General features: G+C 41.9%; 1 protein-coding gene across 6 annotated transcripts in view; it reads right to left on the bottom strand.

Moving 5' to 3' along the window:
• The window catches only part of SYK (spleen associated tyrosine kinase), a 189,887-nt gene that overhangs the window by 104,844 nt on the left and 66,203 nt on the right, over positions 1 to 18,840 (bottom strand). For all 6 annotated transcript variants that reach the window (XM_089677147.1, XM_089677146.1, XM_089677143.1 and 3 more), the window contains one exon: positions 3,407 to 3,865. In XM_089677147.1, coding sequence (XP_089533273.1) covers positions 3,407 to 3,808 — 402 coding nt within the window. In that variant the 5' untranslated portion in view covers positions 3,809 to 3,865. The remainder of the gene's footprint in view (positions 1 to 3,406; positions 3,866 to 18,840) is intronic.

Here is an 18,840-nt window from a genome sequence, read left to right as displayed (position 1 = left end):
GTATAATGCTCTTGGTCTTGATTCTTCAAAGTAGAGGAGGTGAAAGCAAGGAAAATTATAGATCAGGACTTCATGGCACTGCATTACAAGGGCATCTGCTGCAACTTCTGTTGGGTCCTGCATCCTAGAAAAAGTCTGTTAAGCTACTTGTTGAACTGAGACAGTAGCAAGTCCACATCCAGTGTTTTCCAATACAGACATACAGTATCTCACAGAAGTGTGGTTCCTGGCTTGGCAGGTTGATGAGGCCCCTTTTCTGTGGTTAATATGCTGGATAACTGGATTCATCCATTATTGGGAGCATCGCCTTGTTTTTACTTTGTAATATACAGTATCTCAGAAGTGAGTATACCCCTCACATTTTTTTAACCATTTTATTCTATCTTTTCATGTGACAACACTGAAGAAATGACACTTTGCTACAATGTAAAGTAGTGAGTGCATAGCTTGTATAACAGTGTAAATTTGCTGTCCCCTCAAAATAACTCAACACACAGCCATTAAGACATACTACATACACATACACATATACTACATATGCACATACTACATATACATACTGTATACTACATCTACTACTTATACATATATTATCAACAAATAAAAAAACAGCAGCTTGCAGAAAACCTGACTGAAGGCCTCTAAAATAAATTCACATATATTCACTGCAGCACTTTATAGGTTACATGACATGCACATATCTCACATACAGTATATACAGTTTTTTTTCCCTCTATGGGGCACTGAACTTGGCTGGCAGGGGGCTCAGCTGGATCGGGGCCCCTCCCTGTACAGACGTCATTTCAGGTCTCCCGTTGTACACAGACATCTGTTGGGAGGAAGTGGCAGGACGTCTCCATAACAGTTCTGGTCTGAGGTCTGTGTACATCACAGATATTCATCTTCTTATATAATTACCACATGAAACTGAGGACAATCTTCTTTACACAAAAATCCTCTTTGTGAAGAGCTAGCCAACCTCTCCTGTTGCACCACCCCAGACCCCAGATACTCCTCTATCTGGCTGCCTAAAGGAATCCCTGAGCAGGGGATCCAGTGACTGTCACTTTAAAAGAAGACAGTCCTGAGTAGTTGCTAATCTGGTTTCCCACCAGAGTGCTCCTTCCCCTATATGGCCCGGGGGATGCAGGTCTACTCCCTCAGTCCTTCTCCTGTGCTGCTTGTGGATCGGTGGTTGCTACCATGCCTTTTACCTGGGCTGCTAATGCCCTGCCTCACAGGTGGTCCTCTCTCATGGGGCCAGTGAAGTCCTGAGCTTTCTCTTTCCAAGGTCCTCTGCATGTAGGTGAGCCCCCTCACAAGCTCTTGTCTTCCAGCCTCACATCTTCCTCTACTTTCCTATTCCCACTCTCTTCCAACTCTCCTGCTCTGCTGAGCAGGCTCAGTTACTCTTAAAAGCCCCAAGCTAAGCCTCCTGTTGGCAATTAGCCAGGATCCTCTAAGTGTACAGACTAGCCACTCCTCAGATCCAACCACTGCTTTTAGATCTTTCTCCAAAGTTCTAGAGCAGGGGGAAATTCCAGAGAGTTAGTCTGCAGAGCCTCTCAACTCTGACCACAATTTGACCCCTGTTATCTATCATATTCAGACTGCTACTCAGCCCTCCTGCTAACAATTGAGGTCTAGCTCCCCCTAGCTGACTAGGAGGCTGCTACACTTAGATAATACAGAAAAGGCAGTTTTAGGTGAAATTGACTCTAGTTTGTGTTCACCTTCATCCTTCCTGTGAGTGGTTGGTAATATTCCATAGTTTTAGGAATTATGTCTGATTACTGCCCTCCTGAAACATCATATGCTTTATGAGAGTTTCTGTCAAATAGATTATTGTGTCAAGGTTTACTCATTTACAGACTATCAACACTATAACATTTAGTACCAATCATTGTGCTCTCTGATGCTCTTGCACCAAAACCTACCATACCAATTTTCAGAATACAAACAGTGAAAGATGCTTTTGGAGAAAAACAGACAATAAGCCACCTGAACAATGGGGTAAAGGAGTGAAGTAAAAAGGGGTCTGTGGATGTTTGCTTTGGTAATCCTAGGAAGATTCTTATCTTCTTTATGTAGCGGCCCTCTAGTTAGCCAGAGGGAGATAGATAGGTTTTTCAGTTAGAGTCTGGATAGCCTGGCATGAGTCAGCTTGGGATGAGTCAGCTAGGTTACTTTAGGTCAGGGCTGAGGGCTCTGCAGGTCAGTTTCCTCATTACCTCTTCCCTGCTCTAGAAGCTTGGGAAGTTTCTAGAAGACAGTGGGTTGGGGTGAGGAAGGAATGATCTGCATAGTCAGGATACTCTGACCATTCCCTAAGCAGGAGGCTTGGCATGGGGTCAGGGCAGTCCTTAAGTATGGGTGAGCCTGATCAGGAAGTGGTCAGTGTCAGGTGGAAGATAGTGTGAAAAGGCTGGAGTGTGGAACCTGGGAGGAGACCCAGGGCCTCAACTGTCCCTTGAGAGAGGACAGCCTGGGAGAAGAGGAGAATTTATTTGGGGTCTGAGGAGGTTCACCAGAGTTCTGGAGTGCTCTCAGAGAAGAGACATTCTTTTTGTCTATAGACTTGTACATAGTTACTGGGGAGTTGTCCTCACAGTTCGCAGTTCTTTGGGCATCCCATACACACCTCAACCCCATCCAAGTTCAATATCCCTTAATAAAACTACAAAAAACAAGCTCAAGGACTGTTTACTGTCTCTAGCGTGCAAGTGTGGAAGAAAATGTTTGTTGCCTGGCTGTGCAGGAGTATAAGGGGACCCAAAAACTCAGTGACTCCTAAGGGGGTAGTGCTAAATTTAGACTTTTTGACATTATTTTGGCTTCAGCAAAATGCCAGTGCATGGCTGATAAATCATGACATTGGTCATGTAACATGACAATGTTCAGAATGTGTGATACTGCACATATAGCTTACCTAATATGGCACATTTCAGGTAGCAAGGCCATTGTGGTTAAGATTATGGCACTGTGCGACTTACACAGCTTGGCACTTCGACTTCATTGTGGTTTTTCACATTTCTTCCTCACTTTCTGATCCCCTGTCACCAGGAGAGGAAGTGGGGTAAAACTTTCCCAATGGAGAACCAGAAAGCAATAATAACTTGACTGGGGTTCAAGCCCTCTCCACTCTATCAGAAATAAAGGACACAAATGGATGACAAAAGTTGCTATTTGTAATAGGAGCAGATGATGTTAGAATTAAAGGGTCCAGATATCTTCAAGGCAACTAATAATACCAAAAGGAAAAGTTAAGCAAGCAACCATATTTCCTTGTTCTGGTTGGTCAGAAGCTAAAATGAAATTGGTTGGGTTACTGCTCAAGATTGCTCTTTGCTGTTCATTTTAAGCCCCATACTGCATAATAAATGAAAGAGTATAAATATATCTTTACCTGTAAACTCCATGTTTGGCACACATAGTCTCTGATGAGATTCTCTTTGAGGTCTTCAAAGGGTCCTATTTTGGGCTGAACACCAGGGGGGCGATTGCAAGGTTTCTTTAACAAGCAGACAAGTCCACTGTTTTCATGAGCATGATAATTGATAAGCTCAACTGGAGAGTTATGAGAAATACCACCAGAGATTGCATATGTTCCACTTAATTCTCTTTCAATTGTATAGTGATAATACTTTCGTCCATGGGCCACTGAAAGAGCATACCCTCCAAGATAGCTTCGGCTTTGACGCAATAAATATAAGCCATCACTCAATCCACTTTGCTTTAGGTAATCTTCAGCTTCTTCACGTGTTATGTTCCCAAAGAAGTAGGGTAATTGATTTGCACTTTCAGCCATTGTATCAGGAAATATTCACAACCTGATACAGTTTTAGCAAGAAGCGTATCCTGCAACCTGTACAATCAAAGCAGAGAACATCAACATGAGCATCAATTTTTCAAAAGTTAAAGTATATTAAAGCCTTATTTATATTATATTATTGCTTTATATAGAAAAAAACATACTATATTGATGATTACTGACTGTTTTTTCCAGCTCCTTACACTTCTATCTTGTTTAAAATACTGATACTATACATTGCTTTTTAAACTTAAGTTATTTTTTAAATTCTCTCACAGCCACTCTCACTTAACCATATGACGGGTGTGATTTTTGACATCACAGACAGGAAGAACTGTGTTGTATGCTAACCAGCAAGACAGCAGGTGATTGAAAGATATAGAAGAACGATAAAGTAAAGTAAAATGTAGTGCCTCAGTCTAAGAGGGAGGAAAACATACACACAACTTTACTGAAAATTTCATACAAAAAAGGTCAGCTCTACACATGTGATCTGCAGCAGCATCATGATAATCCATGGAAGCATACTATGGCAGTAGATGATGAATGTGCAGTCTCCATCACTGATGCCTGGGTTATCAGAAAAAAAAGTATTTGCTCTTATAGTTGTGCTATGTGTTACCAGTGAAGTAACTAGATCCTTCAGGGCCCCGATGCAAGAAACCATGAAGGACACCCCTTGACTACTGGCCGGGTCCCTTCTCTCCGAGCCCAAGTGTGACCTTTGTGACCCTGGTAGTTCTGCTGCTGGTGTCAGTAGTTTTTTGTTTGTTGTTTTATTTTTTTTACAAATTTTTTATTTATTTATTTTACAATATTAATTTATTATTTTTTACAAATTCTTTTTTTAGGACCCCTGTTGAGGGGCTTTGGTGAAATATCAGGGGTCTAAACAGACCTCTAATGTTCCACTATTGAGACAAAGGAGACTGAGGAAACAGCCCTCAATTTCAATCTCTGCAGCCTCAGCTGCACCGAATGAATGGGAAGGAATAGCTCTGTACAGAGCTTCCTGTTCATTCATAAACTGAAGCATAGTAAGCACAGTTTTCTATGCCTCAGCTGTGAATGAACCCTGACTCTATTCATGAAGACATTTACCAGCCCCTTCCCCGCTCTTCAACTTGACAGCAGGGATGAGGGGGCCCAAGATAGAGCACACAGGTGCCAGGAAAGAGCATGGGGGGGGGGCAGGAAAGTACACAGGGGGGCAGCAGAAAGAAGCTGGATAGGTGGGGCCGCTGAATGCCTGCGGAAGGGAGAAGAGGAGAAACAGGCTGCAAAAATGGAGAGATTGGTTCCTCTGTATGCAGGCGCCCCACCACTCCTCCTATCCAGGTGTACAGGGGGGTCACACGGGCCCCCTGAAGCATGGGGCTGGGTTGCAATTGCGACCCCTGCAACCCCTGTAGGTAAGTCTCTGTGTGTTAGATTTATTAAATGCAGGTGGTTTCTAATCTGCCACAGACATTGCAGGTGGTTGATGATGTGCTACAAATGATTCCATGTAGGATTATCTATATAAACATACCATGCTCACAGATTATGAAGTGCATTCTCCATGACTGATATCAAAAACAAGCTAAATCAATAGCTATTATCATGTATAATATAGCTAAATTCTAATGTCTTTGCCCCAAAAAAGGCAGGCAAAGGCCAAGGACTGGTTACCAGTATTGCCTGTGATCTGTCTACATCTGATTTTTTTCCCCATTACATCACCAAATCTAACTCCAAATTGCTTCAAACTAGCAGTTGGGCAGCAGTGCTTTAGATAGCACACTGCAGATATACAGCTGTAAAGCTGTAGGCACAGGCTCATACCAGGAAGTGCACTTCTATTTTTCAGAGGAATTTCAAAGAAAGGGTACATTTTTGGGGGGTACTTTTCACACTATCACATGCTGAAAACATGTACCATCTTGTGCTTCCCAGTATATGAGAAAATGGAACCCCATGCATCAGCAAAATGCCCACATTTTTGCATGTATGAGATCCATGGGTCCGGGGCTTCTTTCCACATGTTTATGTAAATGATTTGGCTTCTTACCTGCGGATTGCAGCATGCACAAGTGTGATCCTGGCATTAGGCACAAGTGTGATCCTGGCATTAGGCACAATTAGCAGCATTTCAAGATGTTCACTAGCGTTTGAGTTCAGTTCCACTTTATCTAAAGCTAATATTTATTTTTAGGTTTAGACAGAGTAAGGAATGTTTTAAACCTTTGTAAATCCTATCCAAAACAATAAATAATGGCTTTGAGTACACTTTAACAGCTTCCCACCTGGCAACTGCACATAAACGGCCAGATGGGATCTCCGCCGTTCTGAGTGGATGTTCCTGAACGTCCCTCAGACTGTGGGTGTGCACAGCCTCGCGGCCTCAGTGTACCTGTGTCCCTGGACACAGCGCACTGTCACATGACAGAAGGGCTCTCTGATTGGCCCATCTGATCACATGATGGCTGTGTCCAATCACAGCCATCATGTGATGTCAGCAAAGCCACCAGTCTGTTGATCGGCTTTGCCTCTCCTCACACAGAGCCCTCTAGTAAGAAGAAGCAGAGCCAATCTGTGTAAAGCTGAGTTACAAACTCACACATCATGCCATAGTGTCCCCCACACAGCTGTCAGTGTACCAGTGATCCACATCTGTCACACAGTACCAGTGATCCACATCTGTCACACAGTACCAGTGATCCACATCTGTCACACAGTACCAGTGATCCACATCTGTCACACAGTACCAGTGATCCACATCTGTTACATAGTACCAGTGATCCACATCTGTCAGACAGTACCAGTGACCCACATCTGACACACAGTACCAGTGAACCACATCTGTTACATAGTACCAGTGATCAACAGCTGTCACACAGTACCAGTGGTAATCCACATCTGTACCAGTGATCCACATCTGTCACGGTGTACCAGTGTAAAATCCACATCTGTACCAGTGATCCACATCTGTCACACAGTACCAGCATAAAATCCACATCTCTACTAGTGATCCACATCGATCATGGTGTACCAGCGTAAATTTCACGTCTGTACCAGTGATCCACATCTATCACGGTGTACCAGTGTAAATTCCACATCTGTACCAGTGATCCACATCTGTCACGGCATACCAGCGTAAATTCCACGTCTGTACCAGTGATCCACATCTATCACGGTGTACCAGTGTAAATTCCACGTCTGTACCAGTGATCCACATCTATCACGGTGTACCAGTGTAAATTCCACATCTGTACCAGTGATCCACATATGTTGCAGAGTACCTGTATTCATCCATATCTGTACCAGTGGTCCACATCTGTCACAATGTACTAGTGTAAAATTAACATATGTACCAGTGATCCACATCTGTCATGGTGTACCAATGTAAAATTCACATCTGTACCAGTGATCCACATCTGTCACGGCGTACCAGTGTAAATTCCACATCTGTAGCAGTGACCCACATTTTTCACAGTGTACCTGTGGTCATCCACTTTTGTACCAGTGATTAACATCTGTCACAGCCTATCAGTGTCAAATCCACATCTGTCACAGTTTGCCAGTGCTCAATATCTGTCACACAGTACTAGTGTAAAATCAACATCAGTACCAGTGATTAACATCTGTCACAGTGTACCAGAGTAATATCCACACCTGTACCAGTGATCAATATCTGTCACAGTGTACCAGTGTCAAATCCACATCTGTAGCAGTGCTCAATATCTGTCACAGAGTACCAGTTTCAAATCCACATCAGTACCAGCAATCAATATCTGTCACAGAGTTCCAGTCTCAAATCCACATCAGTACCAGCGATCAATATCTGTCACAGAGTACCAGCCTCAAATCCACATCAGTACCATCCACATCTCTACTAGTGAACATCAAAATCAACATCAGCAATACCAGCAGTGCAGCATAAACATGTCTAAAAAAGTATACACCAGCAAGGAGGCTTTCCAGATACTGAGTATGACAGACAAGAGTAGTAGGGACCTCCCTCTGTCAGACTAAGATTCTAAGTATGAGCCACAGTGTACCAGTGCTCAATATCTGTCACACAGTACTAGTGTAATATCCACATCAGTACCAGTGATTAACATCTGTCACAGTGTACCAGAGTAATATCCACACCTGTACCAGCGATCAACATCTGTCACAGTGTACCAGTGTCAAATCCACATCTGTACCAGCGATCAATATCTGTCACACAATACCAGTGTCAAATCCACATCAGTACCAGCGATCAATATCTGTCACAGAGTACCAGTTTCAAATCCACATCAGTACCAGCGATCAATATCTGTCACAGAGTTCCAGTCTCAAATCCACATCAGTACCAGCGATCAATATCTGTCACAGAGTTCCAGTCTCAAATCCACATCAGTACCAGCGATCAATATCTGTCACAGAGTACCAGTCTCAAATCCACATCAGTACCAGCGATCAATATCTGTCACAGAGTACCAGCCTCAAATCCACATCAGTACCAGTGATCAATATCTGTCACGGAGTATCAGTGTCAAATCCACATCTCTACTAGTGAACATCAAAATCAACATCAGCAATATCAGCAGTGCAGCATAAACATGTCTAAAAAATTATACACCAGCGAGGAGGCTTTCCAGATACTGAGTATGACGGACAAGGACAAGAGTAGTAGGGACCTCTCTCTGTCAGACTAAGATACTGTGTATGAGCCAGTTGAAATCAGTGGGTCAGCATTGGATTCTGAGGAGGAGAGAGTCCAAACAAAGAGGTTCAGGAGATCTGAGGAGGAGCAGGCATCCACCAGTAGCGCAGTAGCGAGTACAAGCAGCGCAGCACTCCCTGAAGATAGCAGCAGAATGTATTTTGGAGTGTAATTTTTGGTATGTACATGCAATGTATTAGAAATATCTTATAAATGGAAAACTTTGTGTAACAAAAAATAAATGTTAATTTTATCTCCACATTTTCTGAAAACTTGTGGTAAAAATTACATTTTCAAAAGACTAATTATGCCTCACAGAATATACATTGGGGTGTGTGCTTTAAAAAAAATGGGGTCATTTTGTGGGTAATTCCATTGTCCCGGTGCTACAGGGCCTTCAAAATGTGATAGGCAATCAGGAAATGAAATGTGTAATGTATGCCTCCTGAACGCCTATAGGTGCAACTTGGATGTTGGGCCTCTGTATGTGGCCAGGCTGTGGAAAAGTCTTACACATGTGGTATCCCCATACTCAGGAGGAGGAGCAGAAAGTATTTTGGGGTGTAATGTTTGGTATGTTCATGCTATGTGTCATAAATATCTTATAAATGGACAACTTTGTTTAAAAAAAAAAAAATTTCATTTTCTTTCCACATTTGGCAAACACTTGTGGAAAAAAATGACATGTTCAAAAGACTCATTATGCCTCATAGAATATACATTGGGGTGCTTTCTTTCAAAAATGGGGTAATTTTGTCAGTAATTCCATTGTCCTGGTGCTCCAGGGCCTTCAAAAATGTAATAGGTAGTCAGGAAATGAGATTTGTAATTTATGCCTCCATAAAGGGTGTAGGCCTCTGTATGTGGCCAGGCTGTGGAAAAGTCTTACACATGTGGTATCCCCATACTCAGGAGGAGCAGCAGAATGTGTTTTGGGGTGAAGCTGCAAGTACGCATATGCTGTGTGAGAGGAATAACCTGTCAATATAACAATTATGTGAAGAAAAACTAATTCTATTTACTTTCTTTCTTTTCCAAAGAATTGTGGGAAAAAAATTACCCGCTCAAAAAACTCACCATGCATCTTACTAAATACCTTGGAATGTTTACTTTCCAACAAGGGGTCATTTGGGACGTATTTGTACTGTCCTGGCATGTTATGCAGGCCATAGATGGGTCGAAAATCGGCCGATTTTTCGGCCGAAAATAAAATCGGCCGATTTTCGGATCGTTAGTGGGCGATTTGGTCGGCCGTTTTTCGGTATTTTGGCCGTTTTTTTTTTCCGGTAAAGTTGGAAAAAAATCGGCCGATTTTGCCGATCGGCCGATTTTCGCGGCAATTAGTGGGCAAATCGGCCGATTTTTTACCGATAAAAAATCTGCGCATGAGCAGTGACCTGCAAGAGGAAGACAAAAAGAAGAAAAAGAAGAAGAGGAAGAGGATGAAGAAGAGGATGAAGAAGAAGAAGAGGAAGAAGAAGAGGATGAAGAAGAAGAGGATGAGGATGAAGAAGAAGAGGATGAAGAAGAAGAGGATGAGGATGATGCTGATGAAGAAGAAGAAGAAGAAGAAGAAGAAGAAGAAGAAGAGGAGGATGAGGATGATGATGATGAAGAAGAAGAGGATGAGGATAATGAAGAAGAAGAAGAGGATGAGGATGAAGAAGAAGAAGAAGAAGAAGAAGAAGAGGATGAGGATGAAGAAGAAGAAGAAGAGGGTGAAGATGAAGAAGAGGATGAAGAAGATGAGGATGATGAAGAAGAAGAAGAAGAAGAGGATGAGGATGAGGAAGAAGAGGAGGAGGAGGAGGAGGATGAAGAAGAAGAAGAAGAAGAAGAAGAGGAGGAGGAGGAGGATGAAGAAGAAGAGGATGAGGATGATGAAGAAGAAGAGGAGGAGGATGAAGAAGAAGAAGAAGAAGATGAGGATGATGAAGAAGAAGAAGAAGAGGATGAGGATGAGGAAGAAGAGGAGGAGGAGGAGGATGAAGAAGAAGAAGAAGAAGAAGAGGAGGAGGAGGATGAAGAAGAAGAAGAAGAGGATGAGGATGATGAAGAAGAAGAGGATGAGGATGAAGAAGAAGAAGAAGAAGAAGAGGATGAGGAAGAAGAAGAAGAGGATGAGGATGAAGAAGAGGATGAAGAAGAAGAAGAAGAGGATGAGGATGAAGAAGAAGAGGATGAGGATGAAGAAGAAGAAGAAGAAGAAGAAGAAGAAGTAGGATGAAAATAAGAAGAATTCCAGTCCAGCAAAAAGTATCTCTGCAGAGAGCTCTGCTATTTCTGACAGTTCTCTGACAGTTCTTTGACATTTACAGCGGTTGAAACATTGTATCTATTTGTTTCCGAATAAAAACATCTGTATCCTAAATGGAAACAAATAGATACAATGTTTCAACCGCTGTAAATGTGAAGGAACTGTCAGAAATAGCGGAGCTCTCTGCAGGGACACTTTTTGCCAGCTGTAGAAGGGATGAAAATCGGCCGATTTTTTTTACCATTGATGGTAACGTCGGCCGCTTGAACGACCGAATTTTCATTTTTTAAAAGAAAAATCTGCCGTTTTTTCTCCCCATCTATGGCCTGCATTAGTGTCTCAACATATGAGATAGGCCATCAGTACATCAGGTTTGATCAGGTGTGTTCAATTTTCAATTATTGGTACCATAGCTTGTAGACTCTATAATTTCCACACAGACCAAATAATACACACCAATTGGGATTATTTTTACCAAAGCAATGTAGCAGTATACACTTTGGCCCAAATTTATGAAGAAAAATTACTTATTTGCAAAATTTTATAACAGAAGCAAAGTAAAATGTGTTTTTTTTTCAAACTTTTCAGTCTTTTTTAACCACTTGAGCCCCAGCCACTGCATCAAAACGTTTGCAGGGCGGCAAGGCTGAGCAAAACCACGTTTTAAAACGTGGTTTTGCAAAACAGGTAGGGCGCGAGGCGCGCGCCCGCCCTACCTGTCCCGAGGGTGTCAGTAGTGGGTCTCAGCCACCGGGTCATGGCTGGTCATTACCGGCCGTTTCCCGGCAAACACTGACAGAGAGCAGGGCTACATTGTTTACACACAGCCCTGCTCTCTGTCAGTTACCTGTCAGCTCCTGACAAGCTGATCGGGACAGAAGAGTTTATCTGTCCCGATCAGCGTGTCTCCCTGCAGTACACACACCCGCCCACTAGTAAGACACTCCCCTCACACAGTTAACCCTTTCAGTGAAAAACAATGTTAACTCCTTCCTCCCCAGTGCCATTAGTACAGTGTCAGTGGTTTTTTTTTTCACTGATCACTGTATTGGTGTCACTGGGGATGTCAGTGACCCCAAGTCAGTTCCCACCCAGTGTCAAAATGTCCACCGCAGTCCTGCCATAAGTCGCTGATCGCCGCCATAAGTCACTGATCGCCGCCATAAGTCGCTGATCGCCGCAATTATTAGTATAAAAAAAATTTAAAATTCCAGTATCTTTCCTGCCATTTGTAAACACTATAACTTTCATGTAAAACAATTAATTTACACGTATTGGGATTTTTTTTTGCAAAGACATGAAATTTGGATGAAATTTGTGACAAAATTTGATTTTTTTATTTTTTTTACTGGACATGTTTTATAGCAAAAAGTCCAAAATATTGTTTTTTTTCCTCAAAATTGTCAGCCTTTTTTTTATAGCGCAAAAAAGAAAGAACCGAAAGAAAGCACAATTTGTGCAAGAAAAGGACGTAAATTTAATTTGGGTGCAGTGTTGCATGACCGCGCAATTGTCAGTTAAAGTAACGCAGCGCCGTAACACAAACCTCTTCTGTAACCGCTTCCTGACCACCCTACAGCAGAAATACTGCTAAAGGGCGGCATGGGTACGTAAAATCACATATATATATATATATATACGTGAGTCGTGCTCCCGTGGATTTCACACCCCTCCCAGATAGCGTCAGATTGCCTGTCAGTACACCAGTAATCACATTTAACCCCTTGATTGCCAGGAACATGCTCATGTACAATAATCCTCCATTGCTAGTATAGCGTCTGAACTGGTCAATATCTTTGATCAGGTCAGCACTATACCAGCGTTCACATTAATATAGCGTCCCCAAAAACGCAGCATTAGCAGGATCAGCCCTGGCACCTGCCAACACCTGCGTTTAGCCCCTACGCTTACCCCCCCCTTCTCCCCCAGCAAGTGCAGTGTCAGTAGGTCACTGTCACTTGATACATTGCACACAAAACCGCAGTGTTCGCAGAATCAGGCCTGATCTCGGTTAGCACTTGCCGGTAAATTTTGATGACTCTCATATGCAGCAGAGTGCCAGTACTAGTGCCGCTCTAAATTTTGATGAACTGGCGAGTACCAGCTTGGTACATCTTGGTCTTTCACATACCTCCTTGATTTTTGGAGCTGTTTTTCACGGAATATCTGTATGCGTTGATTGTGGATCAAAGCAGTCTATATGCACAACAATTTATCGATGCCAACCCAAATTCAAACCTTGCCAGACCATTCGCATGGAAACTCATTACGGTTTTCAAATTTACATTTTTTCTGGGCCTAACCCTCAACATGGGCATTACTAAAAGAAATGAATTGCGGTTGTATTGGTCCGCAGACCCGATTCATCATATGCCGTGTTCTCTGCTGCCATGGCCAGCCATAGATATGAGAGTATAATGTGTTTTATGCATTTCAGCGACAATACACTCTGTCATCCTCAGGGTAACCCCGAATTTGACCGGCTCCACAAAATTCAGCCCCTCGCAAATCACCTTAACCAAAAATTTGCAGATGTCTATACTCCCCAGCAACACATCTGAGTTGAGGAGTCCCTCATTCATTTTTCTGGCCGCTTTGCATTCAAACAATTTCTCCCCAGCAAGCGTGCCAGATATGGGGTCAAGATGTAGAAGACCTGTGAGAGGACAACAGGCTATACTTATAAGATTCGGATTTACGAGGGAGAAGATAGTCACGTGGAGCCCCCCCGGATTCCCAGACTACATGGGGAGCAGTGGCAAGATAGTTTGGGACTTGGTGTCATCATTTCTACATATGGGGTACCACTTATACGTGGACAATTTTTATTCAAGCGTGTCACTATTTAGACATTTATTCAATCTTGGAACTGGCACTTGTGGCAAAGTGTGACCTAATGTATGCCCACCATTAGAAGTGGGTGGATGCAGGGCGGTATATTCTAATGGTGGGCATACCACACACTTTTTCTGGCAGAGATTTCTTCTAATTTTTTCATTCATTCCACAGGCTGCATAGAAAAAAAAAAAAAGAACATAGCATATATAACCAACAAGGACCAGCGATGTACTGGTACATTTGAATGGTTATACCAGGATGATGCCTGCAGCTGCAGGCATCATCCCGGTATCGTCTTTTTCAGCCGGTGATCGGCTTTCATGTAAAAGCAATCCTAGTGGCTAATTAGCTGCAAGATTGCTTTTACAAACAGTGGGAGATGATGTCCCCCTCCCACGCTGCCTTCCATGGCCTTCTCGGGCAGTCCCGTGCCATCAGGGGAACCTGAGAATGCAGCCGGTGTTTCTGCCAGCTGACCATAGAGCTGATTGGAGACCAGAATGGTGCCAATCATCTCTATAGTCTAAGAATTCGGAAACTACAAGCATTTCATCACTTCAGTTTCGCAGGATATAAACAGTGCCATTTATAAATTGGGAAAGCATCTGATCACACCGATTTTGGTTTGATTAGATAATGTAAGGGCAGAGGAGATATCTAGAGTCTGATAGACCCCAGATTTCTCAAAAAAGAATATATGACAATGCCCATTGAAGTTATAGGGGTTATTTGCATTCCCTGTTATAGCATTAAAAGTGAGCTCAAGTGGTTAATTTTTAGTACAAAAAAATTTTTAGTACAGTGCTGCATGACTGAGTAGTTACCATTCAAAGTGTGAGAGCGGTGAAAGCTGAAAATTGGTCTGGGCAGGAAGGGGGAAAAGTGTCCTGTATCGAGGTGGTTGATAATGTTTTTGTAGGCACGCATATGCAAGTTATATTTTAGTGTATACACAATTATAATGAGAAACGTGTTGGGAAATCTTCATCTTTCTGTCTAGGTCTACAGATTACCAAACCACAAGAAGCAATTCTTAATAGGTCCACTTCCTGTGGCCATGGTTTCTTGCACTTCTGCGAAGTATGTAGACCAGCACTCTATCGCTGTGTGGGCTGGTAAAAAGGACATTGGTAGGCTTCCTGTCTACTGTATGTCAATGTTTAAACATTGCTTCTGGGAAGATACTGTTCTTATATGTTTGTACTTTTTGGCTTTGAATTTATTTGTTAAGGGACAGTTTAGGGGGATTTCCAGGGTGTTCTTGTGTGATTTCTAGTGTGAGCAGACCCTTACAGAAAAGCAAAGTTTTAAGTGGGCTTTAGCATTTGCACTCCATATGCAAGTGTACCAGTTACTATATCTTTATAGCAATGTCTCCCTGCTCTTCTGCACTTTCTTTTAATAAATTAGACCCTGTGTTGTGTCAATTCATGATAATAGTTTAACAGAAATGGTATATAGACCAAGAGTAACTGCAACTTGCACTTTACTAAACAGGTGCAGTTAGAAGCATTAATATAATACAAAGCAATCCCCACGCTGCATAAAATCCTACCAATTGACCCTAAACTTAGAAAAGCTGCTCCCACCCTTGTTGTATCACCAAGACAAAATAAAAATGTAGCGAAGAAATACTGTAGTGCTTTTTCTACACCACCATTTTCACCAGTAAAATGGAGCTAGTACAAATATAATCAAATAGTGTTAACACCAGAAGTGAAAAATTGTGAAAACAATATTTCCTGCAGCTTCCACCTAATACAATACATAAATCATTATGTATTGTATTAAGTGGAATCTGCAGGGAATATTTGTTCACAATTTTTTCACTATTGGTCTTAACACTATTTGATCATATTTGTACTAGTATTATTTTATTGGTATAAGAAAAGTGGTGCACTATTTATTTGTATATCAGTTAGAAGCATTAATTAATATGTTACCTCAACATTTGTGTCTTTTGTACCATGTACTTGTATTCAGGGCTGGTGCACCCCCCCCCCCCCGAAAAATAAAATAAAATACAATTTAAAAATAGTAGAAAATATTAAATCAACAAAACATGAAACTGCTAAATTTCCTTTAATTTGCAAAAAGATGCTACCAGCACCAATATTAAAGACAAAATCAGTGTCACGGACAAACTGCATGTGTGGCTGGCAGTGGCAGGGTGGCAGCTGCAGTGAGTGGAGGATGATGGATCCACACTCTGACAGATCAGTGACAGTAGGCAGCCCAGCCCAAACACACAGAGAACACCTGAACTGAGCGATCCCACACAGTGACAGATCCAACACAACGCGTAGGGGAGGGGCAGTGCCGTTACCCGGCACCCGAGGACGGCAAGTACACAGAGCGAGAGGCGCACTTGCTGCATCCACTGGCTACCTATTTTTAATATAAAGAGCTTTTACTTATGTTACATGTGAGTGCAATGGGCACATATGAAAGGTTTTATGTTTTAAAAGGATAAGACACTATGTCTTTATTTCTTTCCACACTGAGGGATATACCAAGAAGGAGTGTTTCTACCTATTGAGAGAGTGAGAGATTCCTGTGGGGATAGTGGCAGGAGAGGAGAGCCACGTTGGAGGAGTACCCACCATTACTGCTACAGTGAAATTTATGGTTATAGTTCCACCTGTGAACAAAAGCTGGTTTAGCATTTTATAGGTTTTGAATGAGGTGAGCGCATATTAAGAACACAATGAGAATCACTGGGAATTGGATTTATTATCACTTTGGTCTTGTCACTTTTATCACCAGAGACTGATTCATTGAATTTATTATATTCATTTATTACATTTATTTTTGTGCACATTCAATATTGGTTTGATTTTCACTAGTCGCAATATATGTTTTTCACTTTATTAACAATAGAGATATTTTTTTTTTTTTTGGTATTGCACCATTGTATGAGCATATGTTTGTTTGTTTTTTCGTTTGATATTTATTAGTAATTAGGAGCGCGGCACTATTGTGGTATTTGTTTAATTTATACACACATTGGATGAGTATGTGTTTGGTGCTGACGAACCTATCATAATTATTTAGTGTCTCACAAGTTTATTTTATATTCATATACAAGAGTTCACATATACTTTAAGGAAAACCAGCTTCAAGGCTGGACTTTTTGCTATAAAACATGTCCAGTAAAAAAAAAATGCAAAAATAAAATTTAGTCATAAATTTATGCCAAAATGCATTCTGCGACATGTCTTTGCTAAAGAAAAAACCTAATACGTGTAAATTAATTGGTTTACGTGAAAGTTATAGTGTTTACAAATGGCGGGAAAGATACTGGGATTTTTAGTTTTTTTTGTTTTTATACTAATAATGGCGGCGATCAGCGAATTATGGCGGCGATCAGGGACTTATGGCAGCGACCAGCGACTTATGGCGGGACTGCAGGACTGTGGCGGACATTCTGACATTGGGGGGTACTGACTTGGGGTCACTGACATCCCCAAAAACACTAATACAGTGATCAGTGCAAAAAAAAAAAACACTGACACTGTACTAATGGCAATGGGGAGGAAGGGGTTAACTTTATTTTGCAGGGAAGGGTTATAGCAGTGAGGGGAGTGTTTTACTAGGGGGCGGGGGTGTGTACTGGGTGGGACAAGGCTGATCGAGAAAGAGAAACTGTTCTTTCTCGATCAGCTCATCCTCGAGCTGACAGGGAAGTGACAGACAGCACAGCTACTGCAGCTATGCTGTCTGTCACTGTTTGCCGCCGATCACCGGGACATAGCCGCTAAGGACTGGCTGTGACCCGGCGACTCACATGTGCGGCGGTGATCCGTGGGACAGATAGGGTGGCGGCGCGCCTCGCGCGCGCCCCCTATTTGTTTACAAAACACACGTTTTAAAATGTGATTTTGCCTGCGAGTGCCGCCCTGCCGCCGTATATCTACAGTGGCTGGGCGGCATGCGGTTAAACTATGCCTTCAATAAAAATCCTGTTTTTTGCATCAGGACTGTGTATTTACTGCTGCCACACCATGCTGCACCCACCCACATGCAGAATAATGAAATAATGAATGTCTCCCATACTCATTCAATGTAACAAGTAACTGCATAGCATAGACAATATAAGATTATAACAACAAATATTCAAGCTGAAAATCACTGCTTCAGTAAAAAAAGTAGATACTTGAGATTTTCCTCACAAACAGTGCTCCATACAGTGAAGTCCTGGGCAACCCTGATAACACAGGCAAACAGTTGAAGGAATCCAAGGACAAAGAACCACCCCCTGGAACTGCAATGCTCTCATAGCAATCAGGGAGGTGCTTCCCACAGTAGCTGGGTCCATTAGAGAAGTTGCATCCTTTTAGACTCTGAACCAGCTGCCAGCATGCTAGTTCTGATAGTAAGGGTCCTTTCACGTGGACGTTCCATATGTCCGTTTCTCAGCTGTCCATTTACGGATGAAAAATGGACACCCATTTTTTTTATGGACTAGATGATGTAATCAGATGATCATCTGTTTACATCTGTTAATGTCCGCATCCGTAAATATCTGTTTTTTTCAAAAGAAGAAAACCCTATTTTCTTCCATAAAAAAATCAGAACAGACAAAAACGGTTATAAACTGACATACAGTCCTTTTTTGCATCTGTTTTGCATTGGTAAAGGATGTAAAAACTGACGAGAAACTGATAAATAAGTGATGAAAAACTGTTGTAAACTGATCCGTTTTTTCTTTGTAAAAACGTGACTGAACTGATGAAAAAAATGGAACGCCCGTGTGAAAGGACCCTAAAGAACCTCTCAACTGCCTGCAGATCACTTGCCCCACTATCTCTTCATCACTAGGTTGGGCATTCCTGATACAGCAAGAGAGAGGAGTAGAAAAACTTCCCCAGACATGTCCAGGAACTCAGGGATTTATGTAAAAAGGAGCTAAATGGTTCTGCACCTGCATCTGAGCAAGGTTAGTAAATGGCCATGCAGCTACAAGGTGCTATAAAATGTAAAATATGGATTTTAGTTCACCTGACAGTGTAAACAGTGGGAACAAAATCTTACTGTTGTTTAATAGGGGTTATATCTTACTAAAAGTTGTGTCTAGAAACACACAATATATTTTTATTTAAGTTGGAAGTGCTCTATAATGTGTAACTCTGGATTAAAAGCTAAATGGAAACTCTGAAGAGAACTTTCATTTATTCTGTTTTAGAGGAAGTCTAATTCCATGTTTTTCTTTCTAAGGATTCAGGTGAAATATGATATTGT

The sequence above is a fragment of the Staurois parvus genome, unplaced genomic scaffold, assembly GCF_062004578.1.
Source record: "Staurois parvus isolate SC_StPar_1 unplaced genomic scaffold, SC_StPar_1.0 ptg000178l, whole genome shotgun sequence".
Lineage (NCBI taxonomy): Eukaryota > Metazoa > Chordata > Amphibia > Anura > Ranidae > Staurois > Staurois parvus.
The sequence above is the reverse complement of the archived record's forward strand: the minus strand, read 5'-3'. Positions and strand labels throughout refer to the sequence as shown.